The following is a 23,939-nucleotide window of genomic DNA, read 5'->3' on the forward strand; positions in this document are numbered from 1 at the left end:
GAGTGGAGGGTTGGGGTAGGCAAACAACAGAGAAATGGTCCACATCTTCACAGCCAGGTGCTGCCTGGACTCTTCCGCACTTAATGGCTTTCTTTGCATCTTTCAATAATCACTTAAATAATTTTAAAGTATACAATTCAGTAGTATTAAGTACTTCAGGCAACCATCACCACTATCTGCCTCCATAACTTGTTCATCATCCCAAACTAAAACAAATACATTGTTGTTGATGTCAACTATATCTCAAAAAATATTCCATTGTATGTATAAAATACATTTTGTTTTATTGAGTTATCATCCGTGTACACTTGGGTTGCTTCCACAATTTGGGTATTGTGAGTAGTGCTGCTGGAAACACTGGCATGCCAATGTGTGCTTAAGACGTTTTCTTAATCTAAATAAATGTGCTTTGAAAGGAAATTGCTGACTTGTTGATTGACTCTGGGCAGAAAAGGCAGGGAACAGAACGAACAACAGGCTGTGATTGCTCCATCTGAGTCAAGTCACCCTGGTCACCAGAACAGAGAGCCCCAGCCTTGGTCCAGACCGTGGAAATGCAACCAAAGGACAGCTGTTGCGGTGTGGATACTCACATAAATTTCTATTTTCTGCACTGTGTGAATAACATGTCCAAATAAGCTTCCCCAATATGCAGCTTAGAGCACTTTTTTTTTTCCCTTCTAAGTACCGCGCTGACAGATTGCACCACTGGAGCCGCACCTCCTATTATTTTTTCCTTTCACAAAACCAATCCCCTTCTTTCTTTTCCTTCCTCTCTTTCACTGCACCCTGAAACCCTTCATTCCATTTCCTGAGCCATGTAAGGCTACGTTTTCTGTCATGTCACTCTAACATATTTGCTACGCAAGGAGATGTGGCTTAGCACAAGTTCTTCCTTAGTTTTCCCTCCTGCTTGTTGCTTCAAAGTGTGTGCAAATTGTCTTAGGCTTCGGAGATCAAACTGACGTGGTATTGATGCCTCACTGACCATACTGGAGTTTGCCTGAACTTATACTTTTAATTTGGCTTTTGACACAGCCCTGTGTGCAAAAATATTAACAGTATTTTCTTTTCCTTTTTTTTAAAGATTCACTTATTTATTTATACGTAGAAGAACTGAGGTGTATGCCACATGTGGAGGTGGCGGTGAGAGGATTCACCAGAGACAGAGTGGGGAGTAGAACAGGCAGATGTACTGAAATACACTGCTGAGGGGAGCAGCGGGCAAGACAGGAGAGGTCTGCTGTGCAGTATGTTCCAAGCCTGGCCGGGGATGGAACTCAGGCCTTAGTGGTGATATGGATAATCTGTCACCTCCATGCCTCTGCACCTGTTACCCCCAACACCCCCTTTCAGAATCTGCTAGTCACTAGTCACTCAGCATCCACTTCCTGATGTATTTCTTCTAAACTGCCTGACCTCCTGCGTCATTTCAGTCAGTAGCTTTGCTGCCTAGCATGGGGGGGTGAGGGGGAGGAGAGGGGGTTATAGCGCCTTACATGTGTGTCAGACTTTTGGGATGAGATTGAAAGGTCCTTAAAGATAGAGGCTATGCTTTCTCCTTCTCTGTGTCCAGCACATTGTAAGCATGCAGTATAAACTGAATTGAATTAAAAACAGTATTCTAGAAATATAGACAAAGGCAAAGAGAAAAGACCAGGCACAGAGAATTTTAACATTGAAGGAGGGGTTACTGTCTTTTCATAAATCTTAGGAATGGCCTTTATTTATTCACCTTGTTTTAAATTCTCACCTGCCAGTGTTACATTTTAAACTTTAAAGTCTCTACAGGAGGAAGCTCTGGTTGTATATAGATTAAAGCATAACTCTTCTGGGCCTCCCTGGTGGCGCAAGGGGTTGAGATGCAACCTATGAAGCTTGCCGCAGCCAATGCAGCACAAGTTAGATCCCCGGCCAGGGAGCTGCCCACATGGTACAGCAGACCTCTCCTGTGGTCTGCTCCCCTCAGCAGTGTATTTCAGTAGATTTGCCTGTTCTGTTCCTCACTCTGTCTCTGGTGAATCCTCTCACCCCCCACACCTCTGGCCTGTACCCCAGCTCTTGTATGCATAAATAAATCAATCTTTAAAAACATAAAAAATAAATAAAATAAAACACGACTTCCCAAATTACTGAATTTTTATCTAGCCCTTAATCTCTTTGCAGAGTGCCCCAAGTGACATTCTTAAAGTGACATGTGCTTTTTCTCCCACCTTTAAGCACTCTGCTGACCCCACTGTTGGGCACACCCCAGGCCATCACAGTGCTACCTCTACCCAGGAGGAGATTGGATTTTTCCTCTTCAAGGACAGCACAGAGCTGATTCAAGTATCCCAATATTTGATTCTGCCATGCCCTCTGAATTTCCTGAAACCCTCCCAATCCTCAGCGTTTGCCTTTTCATTTATAAAACCGTAACTGCTCTATGTGACTATTCTTCCCCTCACTACAGCTCAAACAATCCCTCCCAAATCAACATCTCACAAAACCCCAAGTCTGAGTCATCTTTGTTTCAGAAATTCACATGCTCAAATAAAAATTCCCTTCTTCCTCCGACAGCGTTTGAGTTATTTACGCTCTCAATTTCTTCAAAAGGAGTCTGAAAGCCATCCTTTCCTATCTCTTCCTTTGGACACAACCCTCTGAACTGACACCAACCCTCTGAACTGGTCTCTTTTCCTCCAGATTCTCTCCCCTCCAGTCCACTCTGTCCTTGTGCCAGAAAATTCCTTCTAAAAACACTGAATCATCCTCCTGCTCCAAAAATTTCAGTGGATTCCCCTGTGATGGCCTTAGATTAAGGACTTTCTTAATGTCTTAATGCAGAATTCAGGAGCTTCTGTGGCCACATCTTTCTTTTTCTTCCTTGATTTCTTTTCAAAAGAAAATCTTAGCCCCGTTTGGTTCTACTACTGTTATTACTATAGTGTTCTTTAAATGACCCATATAGATTATGGGTCAGCAGACCACAGAGTGTCAGGGTTAGGAACCAAGGCCTCAGATTTAATGAATTGCCCAAAGTCCAACAACGACCAGCAACAAGCACAGTTGCTCTCCCATTTTTATTGCATGTTCACACCTGGATTGTGCTTCAGGCATAATGAAAGTGAGCTTTAATAACTTTATGAAGATAAACAAGGGACAATGTTGATTTTGGAGTAATTATTTACTTTCTTCCTGCTGCCACCTTGAAGCTCTGAGCTTGTAAGATCTACCCAGGTCTGAGCCTGTAAGCCTTTCTTATTTTGGAAAGAATTGGAGGGTGGAGAGGCAGAAAGAGATCTAGGTAAATATCCTGAAAAGCATAGCCCCAAATGCAGATACCCCTGTTCTGAGTGGTATTAGAGTGACTCCTCTAAAAATGTCCCTTTTTGGGCCTCCCTAGTGGTGAAGGAGTTAAAGACAGCGCTACCAAGCTGTTGCCAGCTATTGCAGCATGAGTTTGATCCCCTGCCTAGCCAAAGAGCTAACCCTCATGGTGAGGCAGACCTCTCCTGTCTCGCCCGCTGCTCCCCTCAGCACTGTATTTCAGTCACTCTGCCTGTTCTGTTCCCTGCTCTGTCTCTGGTGAATCCTCTCACTACCTACTAACCCCCCACCCCACATCTCTGGCCTACACCCCAGTTTTTGTATGCATAAATAAATAAATAAATAAATAAATAAATAAATAAATAAATAAATAAATCTTTTAAAAATGGTCCATTTTCTCTCATAGTCACCGGCCCTCTCAACTTTACATTCCCTCAGTGTTTACTCAACAGTCTGGACTCAAAACTCAATCCACCCTGACCCCAAGATCATACCTTTTGACTCTCAATCGAACATTTAATATAGAACTGCTTTCTACTGTATTTCTTATCTAGAGATTGTAGGAATACAGGTTAAACTGGAGATGAAACCAGAATATTAACTCATTCCTTCATTCAGCAAACTTTTATTGTATGCATGCTATATGTAAGGCACTATTTTAATGGCAATCCTCTTTTTTTTTTTTTTTAAAGATGTATTTATTTATTTATACAAGCACTGGATACAGTCAGAAGCGCAGGAGGGTGAGAGAATTCACCAGAGCCAGAGTGGAGAGCAGAACAGGCAGACAGACGAAGTACACTGCTGAGGTGAGCAGCAGGCGGCAGGAGAGGTCTGCAGGCCATGTGGGACCCTCACCGGCGGCCGGGGATCGAACCAGCGCTGCAGAGGCAGTTTCTCAACCCAGAGCTCAACCGCTGCGCCAGTAGGGGAGGCCTGGCAATCCTCTTAATAATAACTACAACTAGTTGAATGCTTAGCATATGCCAGACATGGTTTTAAGTGCTTTTTTCTATCTCTATCTATCTATCTATCTATCTATCTATCTATCTATCTATCTATCTATCATCCATCCTCTGAATTCTCACAATAACCATATGAGACAAGTTCTTTGTTACCATTTTATACATGAGCAAGCTGAAGTGCAGAGCAGTTAACTAAATAGACAATGAATGATACAAAGCAAAGTAACGGAGCTAAACTTTGAATCCAGGTGGCCTAGCTCCATAATTTTGTATTCTTTAAAAAAAAAGATTTATTTATGTATTTATGCATACAAGAACTGAGGTAAAGGCCAAAGGTGTGGGGGATGAGAGGATTCACCAGAGACAGAGTGGGGAACAGAACAGGCAGACTGACTGAAATACATTGCTGAGGGGAGCAGCGGGCAGCTCCCTGGCAGGCCGAGGTATCGAACTCGTGCTGCAGAGGCTGCAGATAGCTTCACAGTGCTGTGCTTAACCCCTTGCGCCACCGGGAGGCCAGAACTTTGTATTCTTAACCCTACACTATGCTGACATAGTATCCTAACTCAATGTCTGCTTTTGTCACTCCATCTCCTCTTTTTAAAAGGTACTTTAACATATATTTGCTGGTAACAGCAAGGTAACTGGCCACATGCTCAGTTCTAAGAATGCAAATACAGACAAGACAGAAAAGAATATTCTCTTCAGAAGCTCTTACCTTAATAGGATAATAATAAAAAGAGCTGTCATACAGTTTAGTGGTCTATAGTTTAGTTTAAAATATTTCAGCATAGATGACATGGTAAATTAATTATCTTTAGTTACCATTTTAGAAACATTTGATCAATCATCCAAACCAGGAGTTAAGTATTCTAGGGGCTGTCATCAAAAGTTCATAGTCCAGAAGCAACAACTACAATCACTTTTTTTTGTTTGTTTGTTTGTTTTTATTTATTTATTTGTTTGTTTTGTTTATACATGCACTGGGTACAGTCAGAAGCGCGGGAGGGCGAGAGAATTCACCAGAGCCAGAGCGGGGAGCAGAGCAGGCAGAAGGACCGAAGCACACTGCTGAGGGGAGCAGCGGGCGGCAGGAGAGGTCTGTGCGCCATGTGGGACCCTCCTCCGGTGGCCGGGGAGCAGCCGGGATCGAACCGGTGCTGCAGAGGCTGCGGGCAGCTTCGCAACCCAGTGCTCAACCGCTGCGCCACTGGGGAGGCCCTACAATCACTTTAAACATCTTGAGTCATGCACTCATCTCCACCCTCAGAGTCTCCAGGCACCTTTTACAACCATAAATTCCAAACCCAGGGCCCCCCAAAATTCCATTTTAATGGATTCTCTATTGGTCCAGTATACATATATCAATATATGTATGAAATGTTCCATAATAAAAATATATTTATTTTTAACTTTTTATAGTTATATTTACTTTTTAACCATTTATAAATTATGGAACATTCCAAACACACAAAATTAAGAAAGCTAGCATAAAGAATCTCCAAGTGCTAAGCATCCAGTTTCAATAATTATCAATTCTCATTACTGTTTTTTCTATGGCACTTGTATTTTTAAAAATCTTCCTGGTTTATTTTAATATGCAACCAGGATTGAGACTCATGCTTTAAATGAATACTTACAGCAGGATCACAACAAACATTGAATTGTGCACAGACATGGTGGAAGTTGGGAGGAGGATGAATAACTGACCATGGATGGAAAACTCAAGGATGTTCATGAGTCGTTACTGGATGCTAGAATCTCTAGGGCAGCTTCTCTAGCTACAATTGAGGCTCTCAGGCCAGGAGCTAGAATCACAGACCCACACACATACTAAATGAAGGCCTTCTCAAACACATACACCCACAAACATACACATTTGGCTGCATTAAAATGGGGTTTACAGTGCATAAAAGCAACATACATAAAGCAGTTACCTTCCTATATACAAACAATGAGAAAGAAGAGGAAGAAATTAAGAAAATGATCCCATTTACTATTACATACACACACATACACACATACACACACACAAACACACACACTACTTAAGAGTAACCCTAACAAATGAGGTAAAAGATCTATACAAAGAAAAAGCATAAAACATTGTTAAAAGAAATAGAAGAAGACACAAAGAAATGGAAAAATATTCCCTGCTCCTGGACTGGAAGAATCAACATTGTCAAAATGGCCATCCTACCCAAAGTAATAATGGATTCAATGCATCCCAATAAAAATATCTATGGAGTTTTTTTTTAAAGAACTGGAGCAAATACTACTGAAATTCATATGGAATTACAAAAGAGCCCAACTAGCAAAAGCAATCTTGACAAAGAAGACAGAGAATGGAGGTATCACATTTCCAGACCTCTATATTATAAATCCATAATAATTAAAACAACCTGGTAACGGAACAGAAAGAGACACACAGACCAATAGAATAGAATAGAGAGTCCAGAAATAAATCCACATATATATGGACAGTTAATCTATGACAAAGGAACCAAAAACATACATTGAAACAAGGATAGCCTCTTTAGTAAATGCTGTTTGAAAAATTGGACAGCTGCATGCAGAAGAATAAAAATAGACCATGATTTCTCACCATCCACCAAAATCAATTCAAAATGGATCAAAGAGTTGGATGTAAAACCTGAAACCAGGGCCTCCCTGGTGGCGCAGTGGTTGAGCGCTGGGTTGTGAAGATGCCCGCAGCCTCTGCAGCGCCGGTTCGATTCCCGGCCTCTGGACAAGGGTCCCACCTGGTGTGTAGACCTCTCCTGCCGCCAGCTGCTCCCCTCAGCAGTGTACTTTGTCAGTCTACCTGCTCTGCTCCCCGCTCTGGCTCTGGTGAATTCTCTCACCCTCCTGCGCTTCTGAATGTACCCAGTGCTTGTATAAATAAATAAATAAATCTTTCAAAAAAAAAAAAAAAAAAAAACCTGAAACCATAAAATACATAGAAGAAAACGTATGGAAAATATTTCATGACATAAGCTTCAGTGATGTCTTTAGGGATTCATCTCTAGCAGCAAGGAAAACAAAAGAGAACATAAACAGCTGGGACTACATCAAACTAAATATTTCTATACAGTGAAAGAAACCATAACCTAAAACAAAAAAACGCCCAATTGAATGGGAGAAAATATTAGCCCACTGTACATCGAACAAAGGTCTGATATCTATACAAACAAAACAAATAACCCAATTTAAAAAAATGGGCAAAAGAACTAAACAGACACTTCTCCAAAGAAGACATTCAAACAGCCAACAAGAACAGAAAAAATATTCACAATCACTTATTATTAGAGAAATGCAAATCAAGACCACAATGAGACTACTTGGCCAAAGAGACTAATTCTGCCAAAGTCATCTTCTCCATGAACCCTCCTGGTTCCAGAATTAGGAAGTGGCATCTGCTGAACTTCTGTGGATCATGTCTTTCATGTAGATCATGTCTACTCATGAGTTTCAACCACTCATGGAATGCTTTCCACAAAAGACTTCTTAGAGTTCATTTGTAGATATATCAAGGTATAGATGAGGAAGAAAGGAATAAAACTATCATTATTTATAGATGACATTATTGAACTGATGGAAAATCCTGATGTCTAAGGATTAAAGGATTAAATAATGTCTAATTATTAAAGAATTCCTTAAGTCAACAAGCAAAAACATACAAATAAAGGAATGGACAAGAACTAGCATAAATACTTCACAATAGAGGACATCTATATGACTAATAAAAATATGAACGGTACTCAACCTTATTATTAATCAGGGAAATGAGAATTAAAACCACAATGATATATTGCTGCATATACCCAAAGGACTAAAATGGGGGGGGAAAAAAGACAATGACAACTGTTGGGGAAGATGAGAAGCAAGTAGAACTCTCATGCACTGATATAGGGAATATTAATTGGTACACTCACCCAGGGACACTGTTTGGTAGCACTTACTATAGTTGAACATACCCAATACCTGAACTAGAATACCCAAGAAATGAATACATGTGTTTATGCCAAGATAATATCAAGAATGTTCATAGGAGCACGATCCATAACTGCCCAGTTACAAAGTACCCAAGTGATCATCAGTAATAGAATGAATAAATGGTTGTGTAGTGATATGTAAGAGTGGTCTACACAAATCAAAATGAACAAAAGGAAGAGAGAGAGACAGAGACAGAGATGGAGACAGAGACAGATGGAGATAGAGATGGAGGCAAAAATGACAACGGATTCACAGCTGTTCAACCCTCAGCTGTGTGAGTGCTCAGATTAAGGCTCTGACTAGTGATGAGCCTTTGTCATGATTCTAGCCTTAGCCACCATCTGAATGCCATATGAGAAATCTTGAGTGAGAACAGCTTTGCTGAAACCTGAGAAGGTGCACAATCATGAGCAAAATCAATGTTTGTGATTTTAAGTCACTGTCTTAGGGATGAATGTTACACAGCAACAGATAACTGGAATGTATGTTAAATGTACAAGTAAAAATAAAAAACAACATATAAAAATCCACTTTAAAATGCCTAAAGAAATTAGTTATGTTTGTAAAGACCCCTCTAAAAACTATTGTTTAATGCTAGGCTCATAAATAGAACAAGAGAAATCTAAGATCTAAAATTTGTAAAAACTAAGGAATAATAGGGTTTAATATTTCTACTTCCAAAAATCTTAACAGTAAAAAAAAAAAAAAAAAGAACAAACAACAGTAAAAACTTGTTGGAGAGCTGACTTCATCAATCCTTTCAGAGAGTTCAAAGAAACAGCCTTGGGAAAGAAACTAAGTGATTTATTGAGTGTTTACTAGGTGCCATGCCAGGTCCTAGGCGTTTTGCCTAAATTTGTTCATTTCATCCTCACGGCAGCCCTGTGAGCGGTTTTCATAATTTCCACTTTACGGATGAGCCTCAAAGTGGTCTGTAACTTGCCTAAGATTCTGTACTTTGTAAAGGATGGAATCTGTGCTTCTGGACTTTTGGGTGCCTTTTGGTGAAGGTGACTTTCAAAAAGTCACCCTGGTGTAGCCATGGTTTGGGGTCTTCAGCTTGTGCTTGGTCCTTGTAGCTGAGCCTCCCAGTGCTGGAGAGAGGGGTGTGTTTACAAAGAACATTCCTGTGAAGATCAGCTTGGCCACAGAAAGGATAGCCCTTTGATCCTTAAAGTTCTGAGTGTGGGTGGGAGCCAAGGTGGCCTGTCCCCTGGACTTAAGTTATCTGGAGAGGAGTTCTAGAAGCTGTGGAAAGAAAAAGAGGAAGGATTTCAGCACTACTGGCTTCAACATCTTGCCCAATGTCACAGGGTTCCTTTCGTTGTTTTTTGTTAAATAATTCCTAATGTTTAAATGTACTAAATGCCTGACATGGTTTGGGAAGTTGTATTTTTGAGTCATTTCATTCTAGACTATTAGGACCAGTCAGAGTGTTAGAGTAGAATTGAAGTTCTCTAGTCCAGTCCTGTCATTTCATAGGTGATAAGATCAGGAGATCAACTTTCCTTGCTTCCTGTGAAGAATTTATAGAACTCTGTTTCCTAGTTAACACTACGAAATGAGTTCTTTAAAAATTCTGTATAGAAAAATGGTAAGTTTTATAAGAGTCCTATCTTTTATTTTTATAAAGATAAGGATGAGGGCCTCCCCGGTGGCGCAGCGGTTGAGCGCTGGGTTGCGAAACTGCGCGCGGCCTCTGCGGCGCCGGTTCGATCCCCGGCTGCTCCCCGGCCACCAGAGGAGGGTCCCACATGGCGTGCAGACCTCTCCTGCCGCCCGCTGCTCCCCTCAGCAGTGTACTTCGGTCCTTCTGCCTGCTCTGCTCCCCGCTCTGGCTCTGGTGAATTCTCTCACCCTCCCGCACTTCTGACTGTACCCAGTGCATGTATAAACAAAACAAACAAACAAACTAGCAAACAAATAAATAAAGCATGCCTCTATAAAAAAAAATAAATAAATAAATAAATAAAAAATAAAGATAAGGATGAGTAAATGAGGCCTGTAAAACATGAGAAGAAGGATAACCCGGCAGTGAGCACAGGTTGCAGGGGAAGCTGCTGCCTCTCACCGAGAGTACCTGAGAGTACATAGAATCAGAACCTGAGACACCCCCAGGGTCCTACCAAGCCACTTCCAAGAGCAGGTTTTCTGTCTCAAGAGTCTTCCCACCTAAACACCTTAGAGCCTCCTCAGAGGGAGAGAACCTGATTATAATATGCGATGGGTATCTTTCTCCTGATCAAATACAGGGAATTGGGGACCTCCCAGGTGGCACAAGGGGTCAAGTCTCAGCACTATGAAGCTATCAGCAGCCACTGCAGCACAAGTTTGATGGGGGTTGGAGGGCATTGTCTGGCCCACTTGGCGCAGCAGACCTCTACTGTCTTGCCTGCTGCTCCCCTCAGCAGTGCTTTCAGTTCATCTGCCTGTTCTGCTCCCCACTCTCTCTCTGAATCCTCTCCCCCACCACACACACACCCCTCTGGTCTACACCCCAGCTCTTGTATGCATAAATAAATAAAAAACAATAAATCTTTTAAAAAAATAAAATGAATTGGGTAAGATCATCCCTCGCTTATTCAGGGGCTGAGGAGCAGGGTATGTTTTCTTTGGGCCTCCACCCAAAGCTATCAGCAGCCACTGTGTTGTCAGGGGATTCTGCCAGTTGCCATCTTCCCTGGAAATCAGACTAGGGGAAATAAGAAGGGAAGTCATGAGAGAGAGGGGGAGAGAGAGGAAAAAAGAGAGAGAGAGAGGAAATACAGTAGTAAACAATTCTGCAAACAGCGGAATTTTAAAGTATCTTCTACATGAAACCAATGATTTACAACTTAATCACTGCTGCTTTTACAGAGCTACCGGTCTACCTATTAGTAGATATTAATTACTTATTAGACTATTAGTCCTGTTTTGCAGAGTAACGGAGGTTCTTGATGGTGGTTAAGTAGCAGGACTAGAGTCAGATTTAGAAACAGAATCACAGAGAAATACTAATAGCAAAAACATAAGGCAGAGCCTGAGTCAACTTATAAAATTTCTTTTTTTTTTAAGGATTTATTTATTTATACAAGAACCGGGGTACAGGCCAGATGCGTGAGAGGGTGAGAGGATTCACCAGAGACAGAGTGGGGAACAGAACAGGCAGACTGATGAGGAAGTACACTGCTGAGGGGAGCAGTGGGTGAGACAGGAGAGGTCTGCCTCACCATATGGGGTTCTCGCCGGCCAGCCGGGATCAAACCAGCACTGCAGAGGCTGCGGACAGCTTCACAGTGCTGCGCTCAACCGCCTGCACCACCAGGGAGGCCCAACTTAAAAAATTTCTGCGATTTCTTCTGGTTCCTACTTGAACTCTACCAATGATGAGTAAGTCACTACTCTCCGAGGTGATCCATTGTTAATACTGCTGAAATCCTCCTTAAAGCTTTCAGCCTTTAATTAATTTATTTTCTCAAGAACTACACCAAATTAAGGCAAATTCTTATTTCCCTTCTTTGTGAAAGTTAAAGATATTATCTGGCCCATCTCTTACAGTTAAATCTCTTCATTCTTTCAGTTTTTACTCATAATTAATCATGGTGCAATTACCTAGCAAAGTGCTTGAACTATATCCTACCTACTGGGTCAAGATTCTCTGGTTCTCTGGCATGTGGTCCTCTCCTGATTCCAGGCTCCTTCCCTGACCACAATTAGCCACCACATTGTCATTTGTTTTTCATTTGTTTGTTTCATAAATAGTAGGGAGAAAGGAAATGATATATTGTTTTTACTTTTAAACCACAGTTTTTGGAAACCACAGAGTTTTGAAAACATAATCACATCTGGCCAAATTTTAGAAATTTTTCAATTAATTTCTGATAATTATCTGATTCAACTGACCCCTTCAGAGATGTGTGCATTGAGCATCTCCTATAAGAAACGAAGTGGGACATCGTGGAGAGGGTTCGTAGAGTGAAATGGAAAATTTTTAGTGAAGTCAGGGTTAAGGAGTAGCAGCTGTAAGACCTGTGTGAATACATTATCCAGTAGCGTTGTTTGCCCTGGATAACAAGAGCAGTGCTTGTTTGCAGTTCAGTTCCGGGCACCCGCAGACTAAAGGATGTACTCCCTTCAAAAAAGAGTGTTAGTAGAAGCTCTGACTATTTTTAGTTGGTCTTAAGTTGGATTGATGTGAGGGCCAAGGGCTGGTGTCAGTGTGATGAAGCTGTGTCATTCTCCACGATGCAGAAAACAGTCATCCACATGCCTCTTATGTAAGTGCCAGATGAGTAGCAATGAGCTGAACATTTTGGTAACTGAACAGGCAGGGAATAGAGGGCGAATTTTGCTTTACTTCATATAGGAAACAGTAGCAAATTCCAGCCAATCACAAAAGATGGTACTTATTCATTACAGCAATAACCCTAGAAGGAGTTTGATAACAAACAAGTCAAGCCAAACACACATTTCCAGACAAGGATCTCTGGTTGAAACTATTTCATTAGCACAAAATAAATTGAAAGTCATTTGGAATTTTGCCCATTTGATTATGTTTCAAGTTGTTCTGAAAACATGGAAGTAAACAACAGCTTCTCCTTTCTCTCTATTTACCAAATTTAAAAACCTACTCTCTTTGTATTATACTTTAGAAAGTCAGTTAAATTATATGTTTTCTCATCTTGAGCTTCAGAAAAGGCTGAATTAGAAGAGTGGTATTTCATATAACCATATAAAGGGCAGAGGATCTTGGAGACTGAGCTGACAGACTCCTCACGGGAACAGAATAGAGGGAACTTCTAGGCAAGCAGGACCCACCACTCAGCAGGTTGGAAGACAATTCCAAGTCACTGCAGAAATCGGTAAAATGCAGCTGATTACACCTGCACCACAGATGCACTCTGCTGCTGGCTCACTGCTCCTCTGAAAAGTAACTCATCTTTGCTTTCTCACCAAACCAGTTCATCCAGCACACTCATATGAAGAAAGTTTCAGTGTCATATGAAGAAAGTTTCAGTGAGGTTGTGTGGTTTGCAAAAAAAAAGAGTCACATCCTGCTTAGTAGCAGAGGCAGACATAAAGACTCGGACTGTCTCTTTCTCTTTTACCATGTTGCCTGCTTCCTAATGTTTGGTAAAACTCATGTATGAAAAGGGTAGTCATCTAAATTTGGGGATTTCCAAATTTTGCCTTCACTTGAATGAGTGTTTATAGGCAGAGGGAAAGTTACTGATCACGGAAGGATATGCATTAAAAAACCAAGACGGGAGTACAGGGTAGTTGAGGAAGAATGGCTGCAACAAGGTAGGAAAGTCAGGGGGACAGGTAATAAAGAGATAAACATGTGAACAAGAAAATGGGAAAGTGACAGAGGGCAAATGGAGAGGGGAAATTAACTGAGAAAAAAAGGATTCTGTTCTTAAAAACAAGCTGTGGCAACCAAGGACTGGAAGAGTTCAGAAAGAGCTAGAAAGAAGAGAACAAGTAGGGCTCCCTGGTGGCGCAAGGGGTTAACATCACACTATGAAGCAATCCGCAGCATCTGCAACATGAGTTCAATCCCGGCTGGCCAGGGAGCAACCCACATGGTGCAGCAGACCTCTCCTGTCTCCCCACTGCTATGTTTATTTTCATAGCTATGGAATTTTTAATCTTCTGTGGCACCGGTGACCTAAGAACCACAGATGAGGTGATTCTGGGTTAATTTCATGGCACCCAAGCTCACACTTTTGCATTGTCCACTCTCATCACCCCCACCTGGCTACAGACATTCACCTTCCTGATCATTCACCCCTCCAGACATATGAGTTATGTTCTATGGATCCCTGTCTTTGTCCAGCATGTGCTTTGTTCAGTGTACTTCTGTCAGTCTGCCTGTTCTGTTCCCCACTCTGTCTCTGGTGAATCCTCTCACCCCCCTGCATCTCTGGCCTGTACCCCAGCTCTTGTATGCATGAATAAATAATAAATCTTTAAAAAAAAAAGTAGAAGAGAACAAATAGAACCAGGAAGAACATGAGAACAATGAGCCCAGCTGTGAGTTCAGCTGGGTAGTCATGCTGGACAAAGACAGGGATCCATAGAACATAACTCATATGTCTGGAGGGGTGAATCAGGAAGGTGAATGTCTGTAGCCAGGTGGGGGTGATGAGAGTGGACAATGCAAAAGTGTGAGTTTGGGTGCCATGAAATTAACCCAGAATCAGCTCATCATCTGTGGTTCTTAGGACACTGGTGCCACAGAAGATTAAAAATTCCATAGCTATGAAAATAAACATCAAACCATGTTTCGTCAGTCTTCTCTTCAAGGGACTATGGTAATGGTGCACAGTGAAATGGTGGTGGGAATTTCACGGTGAAATCATACATTGTACAAATATGAAGAATGATGCAATAAATATATATTAAAAAAAAGAAAAAACTCTCTCTTGCCTTGTTTGTTTATATAATACGTTTTTCAAAATAGACAGACATTCCCTTATTCACCTTGTGACTACTGGAGGCCCTCCTCCCTGGGCTAACCTTTCAATGCTTCCCAGATCATGATGGGTCCCTCAGCTGGAAGTGCTTTCCAAATTAAAAGAGTGGGATTTTCTTCAAGAAAAGTCAGGCCTCCACAATGGTTTGGCAGAGTCCCAGAGGAAACTGTCACAGCATCACAAAATCAGACAGGAGGAACATGAAAGCAATTTCCCAGAACCGTTCAGTATGGCCTTTCTTGTACATGCCCACGAGCTGTGAGGGAAACCATGCACGTAACTTTAGGCCCCACTCCAGCTCCCACAGGTGTGGCATGTGGGAGAGCTGGGCTGCTGTGTGCCCATCCCGATCATAGTGACACTCAGCAGGGTGCCATGCGGCCCAATGCCTGAACCACCAACACATTCTCCCCTGGGTAAAAGGAAAGTGAGGTTGTGATTTCTAGCCTGTAGCCACAAACCATTTTAAAACATGCAATGTTAATAGAGATATGGCCCAATCTAGGCTAAGTAATGACAGCTTTTCAGAGCTGACTCTGCTCCAGGAGGAAAGTAAGAATTAGAACCACGCCAGTATTTTATTCCTTTTCAAATGCATGCCCCAAATAGAATCTTTTTAGATCTAGCTGTGGCCTTAGCTGTTAGCAAAACCTTGCCCAAATTCTAGTAAGTGACCTGACTACTCAATGTATCAATCTGCCCCAAATGCAATTACAATAAAGAATGGTTTCAAACATCCCCTCACGCCTTTGTGCACCTGGGGTGAGTGATCCTCTGCAAGGTTAAATCAATGACACTTTCTGGAAGTCTCTTGAAAAGACAGCTTTTGGGGGTTTTTTGTTTGTTTGTTTTTTGCTCTCTCAAATCAAGGTAAGGCCAGCTGTTGGCAGGAAGGTGTGGCAGCTGCTTCTGAATACTTACACAAGATCCTAAGCATGGTGGCTGTGCCCACGTCAGTTCTCGCCTCACCTCATGTACTCCCCATCACTTCTATAATCCATGAATGATTCTGAGCCTGACACCTCCTCAAAGTCCTCCAGCACCAGGCTGGTGGAGTCCTCACTCAGGATGCCGCTCTCAGGTCTGGGAATCCTGGCCCAAGAAAGAGGTATAGGAGGGTCAGTGGCCCCTGGGGGAGGAGAGTAAGGGGTCTCTGGCTGGATAAATGTGGGTGTGGCCTGAGGAGGGGGATTTGCTGGCTCAAAGACTTCCTCATCTTCCTTCTCAGACTCTGGCTCTGCATCTGGGGCAGCCGGACCCAGGACGAGGTAGAGGCTGGGGAGACGGATGTCAAAGCACAGTCCAAGCTTAGAGAAGAGCTTCTCGTTGAGTGCATAGAGTTTCTCCGAGATGTCATAGCCAAGCAGGGCAGAGAAAAGGTGGGAGATGTATTGCTCTTTGGTCAGAAGAAGATAGAGACTTTTCCGGGGCCAGGAAATGTAGCTACATTCAGTCTCCGCAGTCAGGGTGACCTGAGAAAGTTCAGGAGGAGAGAATGAAGGTTTAAACTAGAAAACATGCCCACACTTAGCATAGAAAAACAGATATATGGCAAACATATGTATGTGTACTGAAGAACCTGGGGGAGTACCGCTTCATGGCCTTGTCTGGGGAGGCCCAGTGAATGACTTTTATTTGTGTTAGTGATATGAGAGTTGGGGGAGGGGTGTAAGGGGTTGTCAGAAGCCCTAGGATCAGTCATTCACTCATGGGGACCTCACTTCTTGGAGACTCAGTTTCCCATTCAGTCTCCTCAGCTTTTATATTCTATGTCCCAAGGCTGTTATCACTAGTGACTGTAGAGGGTTCTGATTCTATTGTGATTCCAAGAGAGAAGGGGCCTCCTAGGGCCCTGAAGAAAGGTCAGATATTGATGACAGCTTATTTTATCATAAAAAGGACAGTATACTGGGGTGGGGGTGAAAAAAGCAATGGAAAGAGTTTCTATTAGGGAAGAGCATTTGATTAGGTATGCCAAGCTACATCAAGTGGACAAAACACTGGCTGGGACTCAGGCCCATAAAGTTGCTCTTGACTTGGCCTCTGCAAGTTATCAACAGGATCTGAAGTCAGAAAAACAGGTACGGGGAAGAGGAACTCTTCAGAGCTCAAGTTGAAGGGTCCCCACTCTCCATCTATTTAGTCATAGAATTTCTGAGCACCCACTATGTGCCCATGGTACAAAGATAAGTTACACTGCAGGGTGAATAACAATGTGCCCAGCATGCAGTAGGTTCTTGATAAGTTCTTACTAAAACACTGATGTGTGATCTGGCTGGGGTTAAACTGGGAAACCCAGGCTACTAAAGGAAAAGGGGATGGGGGGGCCATACAATTTTTAATGATTTACTTGGCTGTGATACATTAAAAGTGAGAAGGCTGGCAGAGTTCACAAGGCAGATTTGTGGATGGAGACAAGCAGCTAACAATGACGACAGCAGCTAACAATTACTGACAGCTGGCTATGTGCCTGGCATTGTGTTAAGTTCTTTGTATGGGTTATTTAACTGAAGTTAGAGTCAACATTCCAAGCATTCTCAGAGATTTCATATAATCCTTTTAAGTCCTGCCCATCTCCCACTGTCTCCTCTCCTCTCCCTTCTCCTCTGCAGTATTCCTCTTTCATTTCCTTCATTTATTTCATCCACTAAGTTTCTTCTCCCATAATAATCTGCACTAAAGTCAAGGCCCAGCACTACCTCACCAAGACCAGAAACTGGTTTCAAGCTCCTGTTTTGTCCCTTTACCAGCTGGGACAGTAGACAAATTACATAATCTCTCCAAGTTTATTGCCTCATGAGAAGGAATTCTGCAAGAAGTACTCACAATCTGTCCATGACTAAATTCAGCAAGTGCTTGTCAAGATCTGCCATAGCCTGTACTTTAGAGGCCCTACATAGTGTGGGGCCTTTCCACCTATCCTCTTTACTCCCTCTCTCTGTTGTCGCAGCATTGGCCTTCTTTTTGTACCTCAAAGATGCTACCCCCTCCCTTCACTGGGCCTTTGCACTGGCTCTTCCCTCTGCCTAGTATGATCTTCCCCCAGATATTCACAGGGGTCAATATCACCTTTCTTGATCTTTATTCAAATGTCACCTACTCAACAAAGTCATCTATAACCACCCTATTTAAAATTGAAATTTTTTTCTAGCCTTTTTTTCCCCATCAAAATTTTATTGATTTGTCATTTGCTTGCAAGAATATATGTTTATGAGTACAATTTACACTTCAACCTGTGCACATGCTTACCTTCCATCAAAGCTCCAGTGCCAGCACACCATCACCTTATTCCCTATGTGCCCTCGTCTCTCCTCCACTCACTGGTTACCACTGTAATTTTCAGAGTCTAAGAGTTATTTATGTTGTGTTTTGCCATTTGCTAGATTTTATAAAAAGCTTTTTAGTAAAAGTTTAAAAGTTAAGTAAAAGATAAAAATCTTTTAACATATTACATCATTTACTTATTCATTGTGTCTAAGAGCTATGTTTTGTCTACTCTATTGGACTATAAATGCACAAAGACAGGAACCTTCATCTGTTTTGTTAACAGATATACTCCCAGAACCTTTAGTAGTGCCTGGTATATAACAGGTGCTTGATAAATATTACTAAAGTGAATGAATGAATATTTCAAAACAAACTAATATCACTTTCTTATGTCCTTAAAACCTTCCCCAAAGGTCTTCAGGAAACCAGTTAATTTCTGTTAATTTAAACCTGTTAATTAAACACACACACACACACACACATCTGTGACAAAGATTTTGTCATGAATGAGTGTGACGTTGTCCCCAATGTTTTGCCATTATAAATAATACCACAATGAGAAAAGCCTGTTCCTTTGTGGTTTTGTACTTGTAGAAGTATAGGCTTAGAGCAATTTCCTAGAGGGGAATTGGTGGCTCAAAGGGTAAATACATTTGTAGTTTTGCCAGCTCTTTCCAAGTTCCTTTGTGAGATCATTGCCTTATGCTCCCCCATACCAACCTTCCAGGAGTCTGTGGGGGGCCTCAGCTGTGGGCCAGACTCTCCTAGCTGCCACAAACAGTTCCCGTGACAGCACCCACCTCCAGCTCCAGTGTCTCCCCCATTCTGAGGGATACATGGGGGCTCACTAGTCCATTGCAATTGTGATAAAGATATGACAAACTTTTTCTTTAATTATCTCAGAGGCTATTTGAATAGATTAAATGAGAGGACATATATACAGAAGTTGTGGGTCGAGTAAAACACAATATAGACTGGAGAAATAATGGTGATTTCTATGGGACCCCTATGGGCTATATTCTTTATGATTAATGAGAGGGTCACAGAGATGAACAATCAATATATTCATATTTAACTAATTATTGAGAGATAGGCTGGAATGTCGATTCATTTGTTTTAAACACAGTAAGAATCAACAAAGTCTATGCAATTCAAGGCAAGGACAGGATAAACTCTGTAACTCTGGACAACACTTGACATTTGCAAAAAGGAAACGGAACTTTACATAGCCAATAGCAAACATGTGGATCTCACTGTTCCAAGAGAGGTGCACACTAAAAATAAAAATAGGAGGAATATGTTGATACCACCATTCTAGATTGAGAGGCCATCTGGGGTTAGAGGCCTTCCTTTCAAGCATAACTTACGGGAGGACACCCGGTTTATCCACCACCTGTTCCTGAGTATCAGTGTCAGAACAGAGCCTGTTCTGGCTGGCTTATGACCTGACACAGCCTTCCTGGAGGTTTTTATGGCCTTGGGGGAATTCTCAATGGAGACTTTCTGGGCCGGTTGGAGAGGATAAGTGTATGAGTGTGTGTGTATGTGTGTGTGTGTGTGTGTGTGTGTGTTTGTTTGGGGGAGAAACATCATTAGAGGGGGCCTGTGGCTGGTAGCCCTGGTAACGGAATCAGGATTGCCTCTCAGGATCTGTGTTTACAGAGCTGAGATGCAGGGTGGGGCGGAAGTAGGCCCAGCCAGGTGGCACTGCCTGGTATGTGTCTATTCTGGGGTTGGCTCATATGCGAGCCTGAGGGACTCCCTAATAGAAGTGGTAGGAGACACATGGAGCCCAGTACTGGCAAACCATCTGGAGAGGGGAGTCCCTATGATAGTGAGTGTGTGTGTGTGTGTGTGCGTTAACTACAATTTCCTGGTGAACACTCTGATTTAAAAAAATGAGAGAGAAATAGTAGAGCTAAGCAATTTGGCTTTGCCATCTTTTAGATGAAGACCTTAGCCAAATTACTTGATGGTTTTGAGCCTCAGTTTCCTCATCTGTTAAGCATGGTATTAAAAATATTCAACACTCCCCCTAAAAAATAAATAAAATACAATAGCCATTAGATAAGTGAGAACTACAAAGAGAGTAACTGAAGTCTGATGATTGGCACAGAAGAGAGCAGGAGATGAATAATCAGGCTTTACATGTGAAGTGAAGTGCCCCAGGGGGTCTGCTGAGACACCAGCTGCCCACAGACAAGCCAGTTCAGGAAAGTTTTATCAAATACCTACTGTGTTCAAGGAACTGTCCTTTGGAAGTCGGGGATAGAGAGAAAAAAAGCCCAGTTTTCTAACTCAAAGAGCTCACCCCATGCAAGAAAGAAAGGAAACCAGATGGTTAGAACAGAGAGCAATATATGTACCAGTCAGCACAGATAAAAGGAATCAAACAGACATGCAGGCGGGAACAATAGGCTCTCAGGGTGGGAGCTAGTGAGGTCAATCTGGGCAGGCTTCAGAGGAAGTAAGACACCATAGCCTCATCTAGACAGGGGAAATGTATTTCAGATAGAATGACAGAGGGGTCAAGGCCTGGTGCTACAAATAATGTGATGTGTTCATGAAGAACTAATAGTTCAGCATGACTGGAATGGGCAAAAGCAGTGAAGGAGGGAAGGTCTAGAGAGGACACTGGGCATCACTAAAGGTCCTAAGTTACTGTCTAAGGAGGGTGAGTTTTTATCTTGTGATCACTTAATGCTCTGGAAAGCTTTAGGCATAGGAATGACATGGCCCTTCTATCAGGGGTCACACCTCCCTACCCACCCCACGTCTACTGGAGCCCAGGCCCTCTTTCCACAGGAGATGCCCTCCCACCCCAAGCAGCCTTATTGGCAGTGGTTCAAAGGACAGGAGTGAGAGGGAGGAGATGGAGGAAGGGCTATTGCTGGGTCACCGTGGGATGAGCCACAGGGCTCCCTGTTACCTGGAACACCCCCTCCTCTGAGGGCTGCAGTGATTCCCACTCAGGAGAGTCCATGAACTGGTAAGGAAAGATGTAGTGTAGAAACTGCCCATCCTGGCTCACACGAACCCTGGCAAAGGGAGAGAAGAGACCATGTGAGTGAAGGGAAATGGCTGCTCAAATCCTCTTCAAGTCTAATCTATGTATTAAAAAAAGGGGAAATGATTAGGATCTAGTAAGTTTTCTCCATTTCAGAGTGTGAGCAACATCTCATGAGCCTGGGTGGCTCTGTGAAGCCATTGAGTGCATATACACTGTCCTTTCCATTCCAGCCTCTTCTTCCTTCTTGATCTCCTGGATGGCAGGACACAAATTGCTTAGGCAGTTGCTGGCTCAGGAGTCTTTGTGATTAGAATTTCATGTGAGAGCATTTTATTATTTATTTATTCCTTATTTATGCATCCAAGAACTGGGGTACAGGCCAGAGGTGCAGGGGCTGAGAGGATTCACCAGAGACAGAGTGGGGAGCAGAACAAATGGATCTACTGAAATACACTGCTAAGGGGAGCCATGGGCCTGAGGGGAGCATCGGGTAAAATAGGAGAGGTCTGGAGCACCGGGATAACATTGAAAGATAACAAAATTTTACTCCAAACCTTGAAAGCTAAGAAAAAAATCAGAATGGTTTATTTCTGACTCGGGTTTTGATGCTAAATACACTAGGAAACATCCCACCAGGGGAACTAATTCCCCTCTCCTCATCACAGAAAAGTGCTTTTATACAAGTTCACGGTAATTCCAAACAATGATTGTAATATGTTTCCAGCAAATGATCACCACACAGGTGAAGTAGGTATTTCCCCCAGCAGTCCCAATTTCCTCCTTTAAACAGAGGTGCAAATAACTACATAGATCTCATGAACAATCAAGGTTCCCGTATTGTTTTTATTTGAAGCATGAGTTATAAGTGGCAAACATTTTGGCCACAGTTATAATGTATTTGTGTTTACACATGTATTTGTTTATAAATAATTGCAATTGTTTACAATGGAATGTCTGCTCACAAAACCTCATAGTTCACTGAACCCAGGACTTCTGAGTCCCAAACAAAATGAAAACATATATACATATACTGTGGATTCTATACATTATATTATATAAGTGCATTACTATTAATAGTTGTCATAATAACATCATCATCAATCTCCTTTTTTCTATGTGACTAGCAGCCTTATCTGGTTTCTTTTTTTTTCTTCTTACAGTCAGAGTCTTTTGACTCCTAGCATATCTTTTCTACCATGTTCTCCTGGTCTAAAGAAAGCAGGGAAGGAAATTGAAATGAAGCTTTTGAAACACTTGCTTTCTGCAGAGCCAGCCCAAGTAGACCAGATTAAGTTGTTTACTATTGGCTGTTCAGTCCCACATGCAAGACCCAGTATGGCCGTATTTCAAGCATCCACAATCCCCTATCACAGCACAGCAATAGCCCCATCTCATTTGTGCTGAAGATAGCGGCCAACAGGCAACACTCACGTGCAGGCTGACTGGGAATCATGGGTCCTAACTTAGACCATTTCTGCTAATGTCTGTCTGTCAGCCAGCCTTCTCACAATTGGGAAGCCAGGCATCTTCACCAAATCCTCAATGAGACATATGTGGGCATCTCTATTCTTCCCTCACTGTCTGTTCTCACATTTACAGTTCTGCAAGAATCTCAATAGAATACTGGGAATGGCTATACTTAGAATGGCTTTACCATTAAGTTTGTACAGGATATTGCCAACACAATTGGGGGTGTTTCCTTGATTCTCTGGCAGGCAACAGGGGTTCTAGAAAACCCATTTTTGGTACTGTTCCCTTAGCAAATGTTGAATGCATAAGGGCAGGTTTGGATTAATCTTAAAGAAATGTTCAGTTTCCCAAAACTTGCAGAGACATTGCTGTAGCCAAGCCATGAAGCACTGTATACGTAGAAAGAGGAAACAAACCCAAGCTTAGAAAACCTATTTTGGTCTGATTTGTCACATCCTTCTCTCGACGGAAGGTACCACGAAATGGAAAAAAGAACAAGCTGGGAAAAGAGAAGTTTGGGCTGAGGGAGAAATACTGGCAGCGACAGAGTGGCTTACCGGCCAGAGAGCAGCAGAGACAGGCGATTGATGGGCGTCTCGCCCTCCACAGCATAGTTCTGTTCGGTGGCCAGAGTCAAGACCTGCTCCTTGCAACAGTGAACAATCTCCTTGTACGCCTGTAGGGGCACCTGTAGGGGCAGGCACAGTGTCTTGTAGAGGAGCTCGAACTCCTCGGGGAGGGTATCCTCTCGCAGGCGGTACACCAGGTGTGCTAGCTGGAGCAGGCAGGCCGTTGCCAGCAAGAAACTCCAGAGGATGATGTCCAGGCCACAGGCATCTAACCAGCCCCATAGCACACAGCACAGGTAGCCTGTGCCCAGAAAGCCAAAGAGGTAGAAGCATCCATATACCCCACTGCCTCCCATGAAGCCCAGGAGCAAGAAGCAGTTGGCCAGGTGGTAGATAGCTCCTTCCACATCCTGCTTCCAGCCAACGCACACTGGCCCCTGCCAGAGGTGCTGGCCCACTGTGCTGCTGTCTGCGCTCATCTTTGGGGCTTCTCAAAGTCTTGCCAGCCCTAAGGCTGTCCCCACATAGGAAATTCAGGAAAAGAATGAAATGGTCCTCCCCGGAGTCTTCTCACCTCCAGCTTCTCCCCAGTGACTCCACCTTTCCTGGGAGGAATGCTTCCGGCAGCTTTGGGAGTGAGTGACAGAACATAGTACATCTCGTGGAGAATCTCAAGACTTTTTCTCCCCTCTCTTTCCCTCAGCAAGGCTCTGACCCTCCCTGTAGAGGTCTGGCAACGTTCCTTGGCTGCAGGTTTCTTTTGACAGTCTTCAAATTGGCTCTTGAAAAAGAAAACTAAATTGTCCCAAGGAAAAAATAGGGCCATGGAACTGAAAACTTCAGCAGTGAGGGATAAAGTAACCACATCCTGCCTTCTGTTGTCCCTAAACAGAAT

The 23,939-nt window shown here is 42.7% G+C and overlaps 1 protein-coding gene across 1 annotated transcript; it reads right to left on the reverse strand.

The window, feature by feature from the left end:
* Positions 1 to 15,693: 15,693 nt before the first annotated feature.
* On the reverse strand, positions 15,694 to 23,558 carry POPDC2 (popeye domain cAMP effector 2; the record flags this gene model as incomplete). Its single annotated transcript, XM_084230982.1, has 3 exons — positions 23,033 to 23,558; positions 20,925 to 21,033; positions 15,694 to 16,200 (listed from the first exon to the last, which is right to left on the reverse strand). The coding sequence occupies exons 1-3, from the start codon at positions 23,521 to 23,523 to the stop codon at positions 15,694 to 15,696; spliced, it is 1,107 nt and encodes a 368-aa protein (XP_084087108.1). The 5' UTR covers positions 23,524 to 23,558.
* Positions 23,559 to 23,939: the final 381 nt, after the last annotated feature.

This window comes from Talpa europaea (assembly GCF_964194135.1).
Source record: "Talpa europaea genome assembly, chromosome: 4".
NCBI lineage: Eukaryota > Metazoa > Chordata > Mammalia > Eulipotyphla > Talpidae > Talpa > Talpa europaea.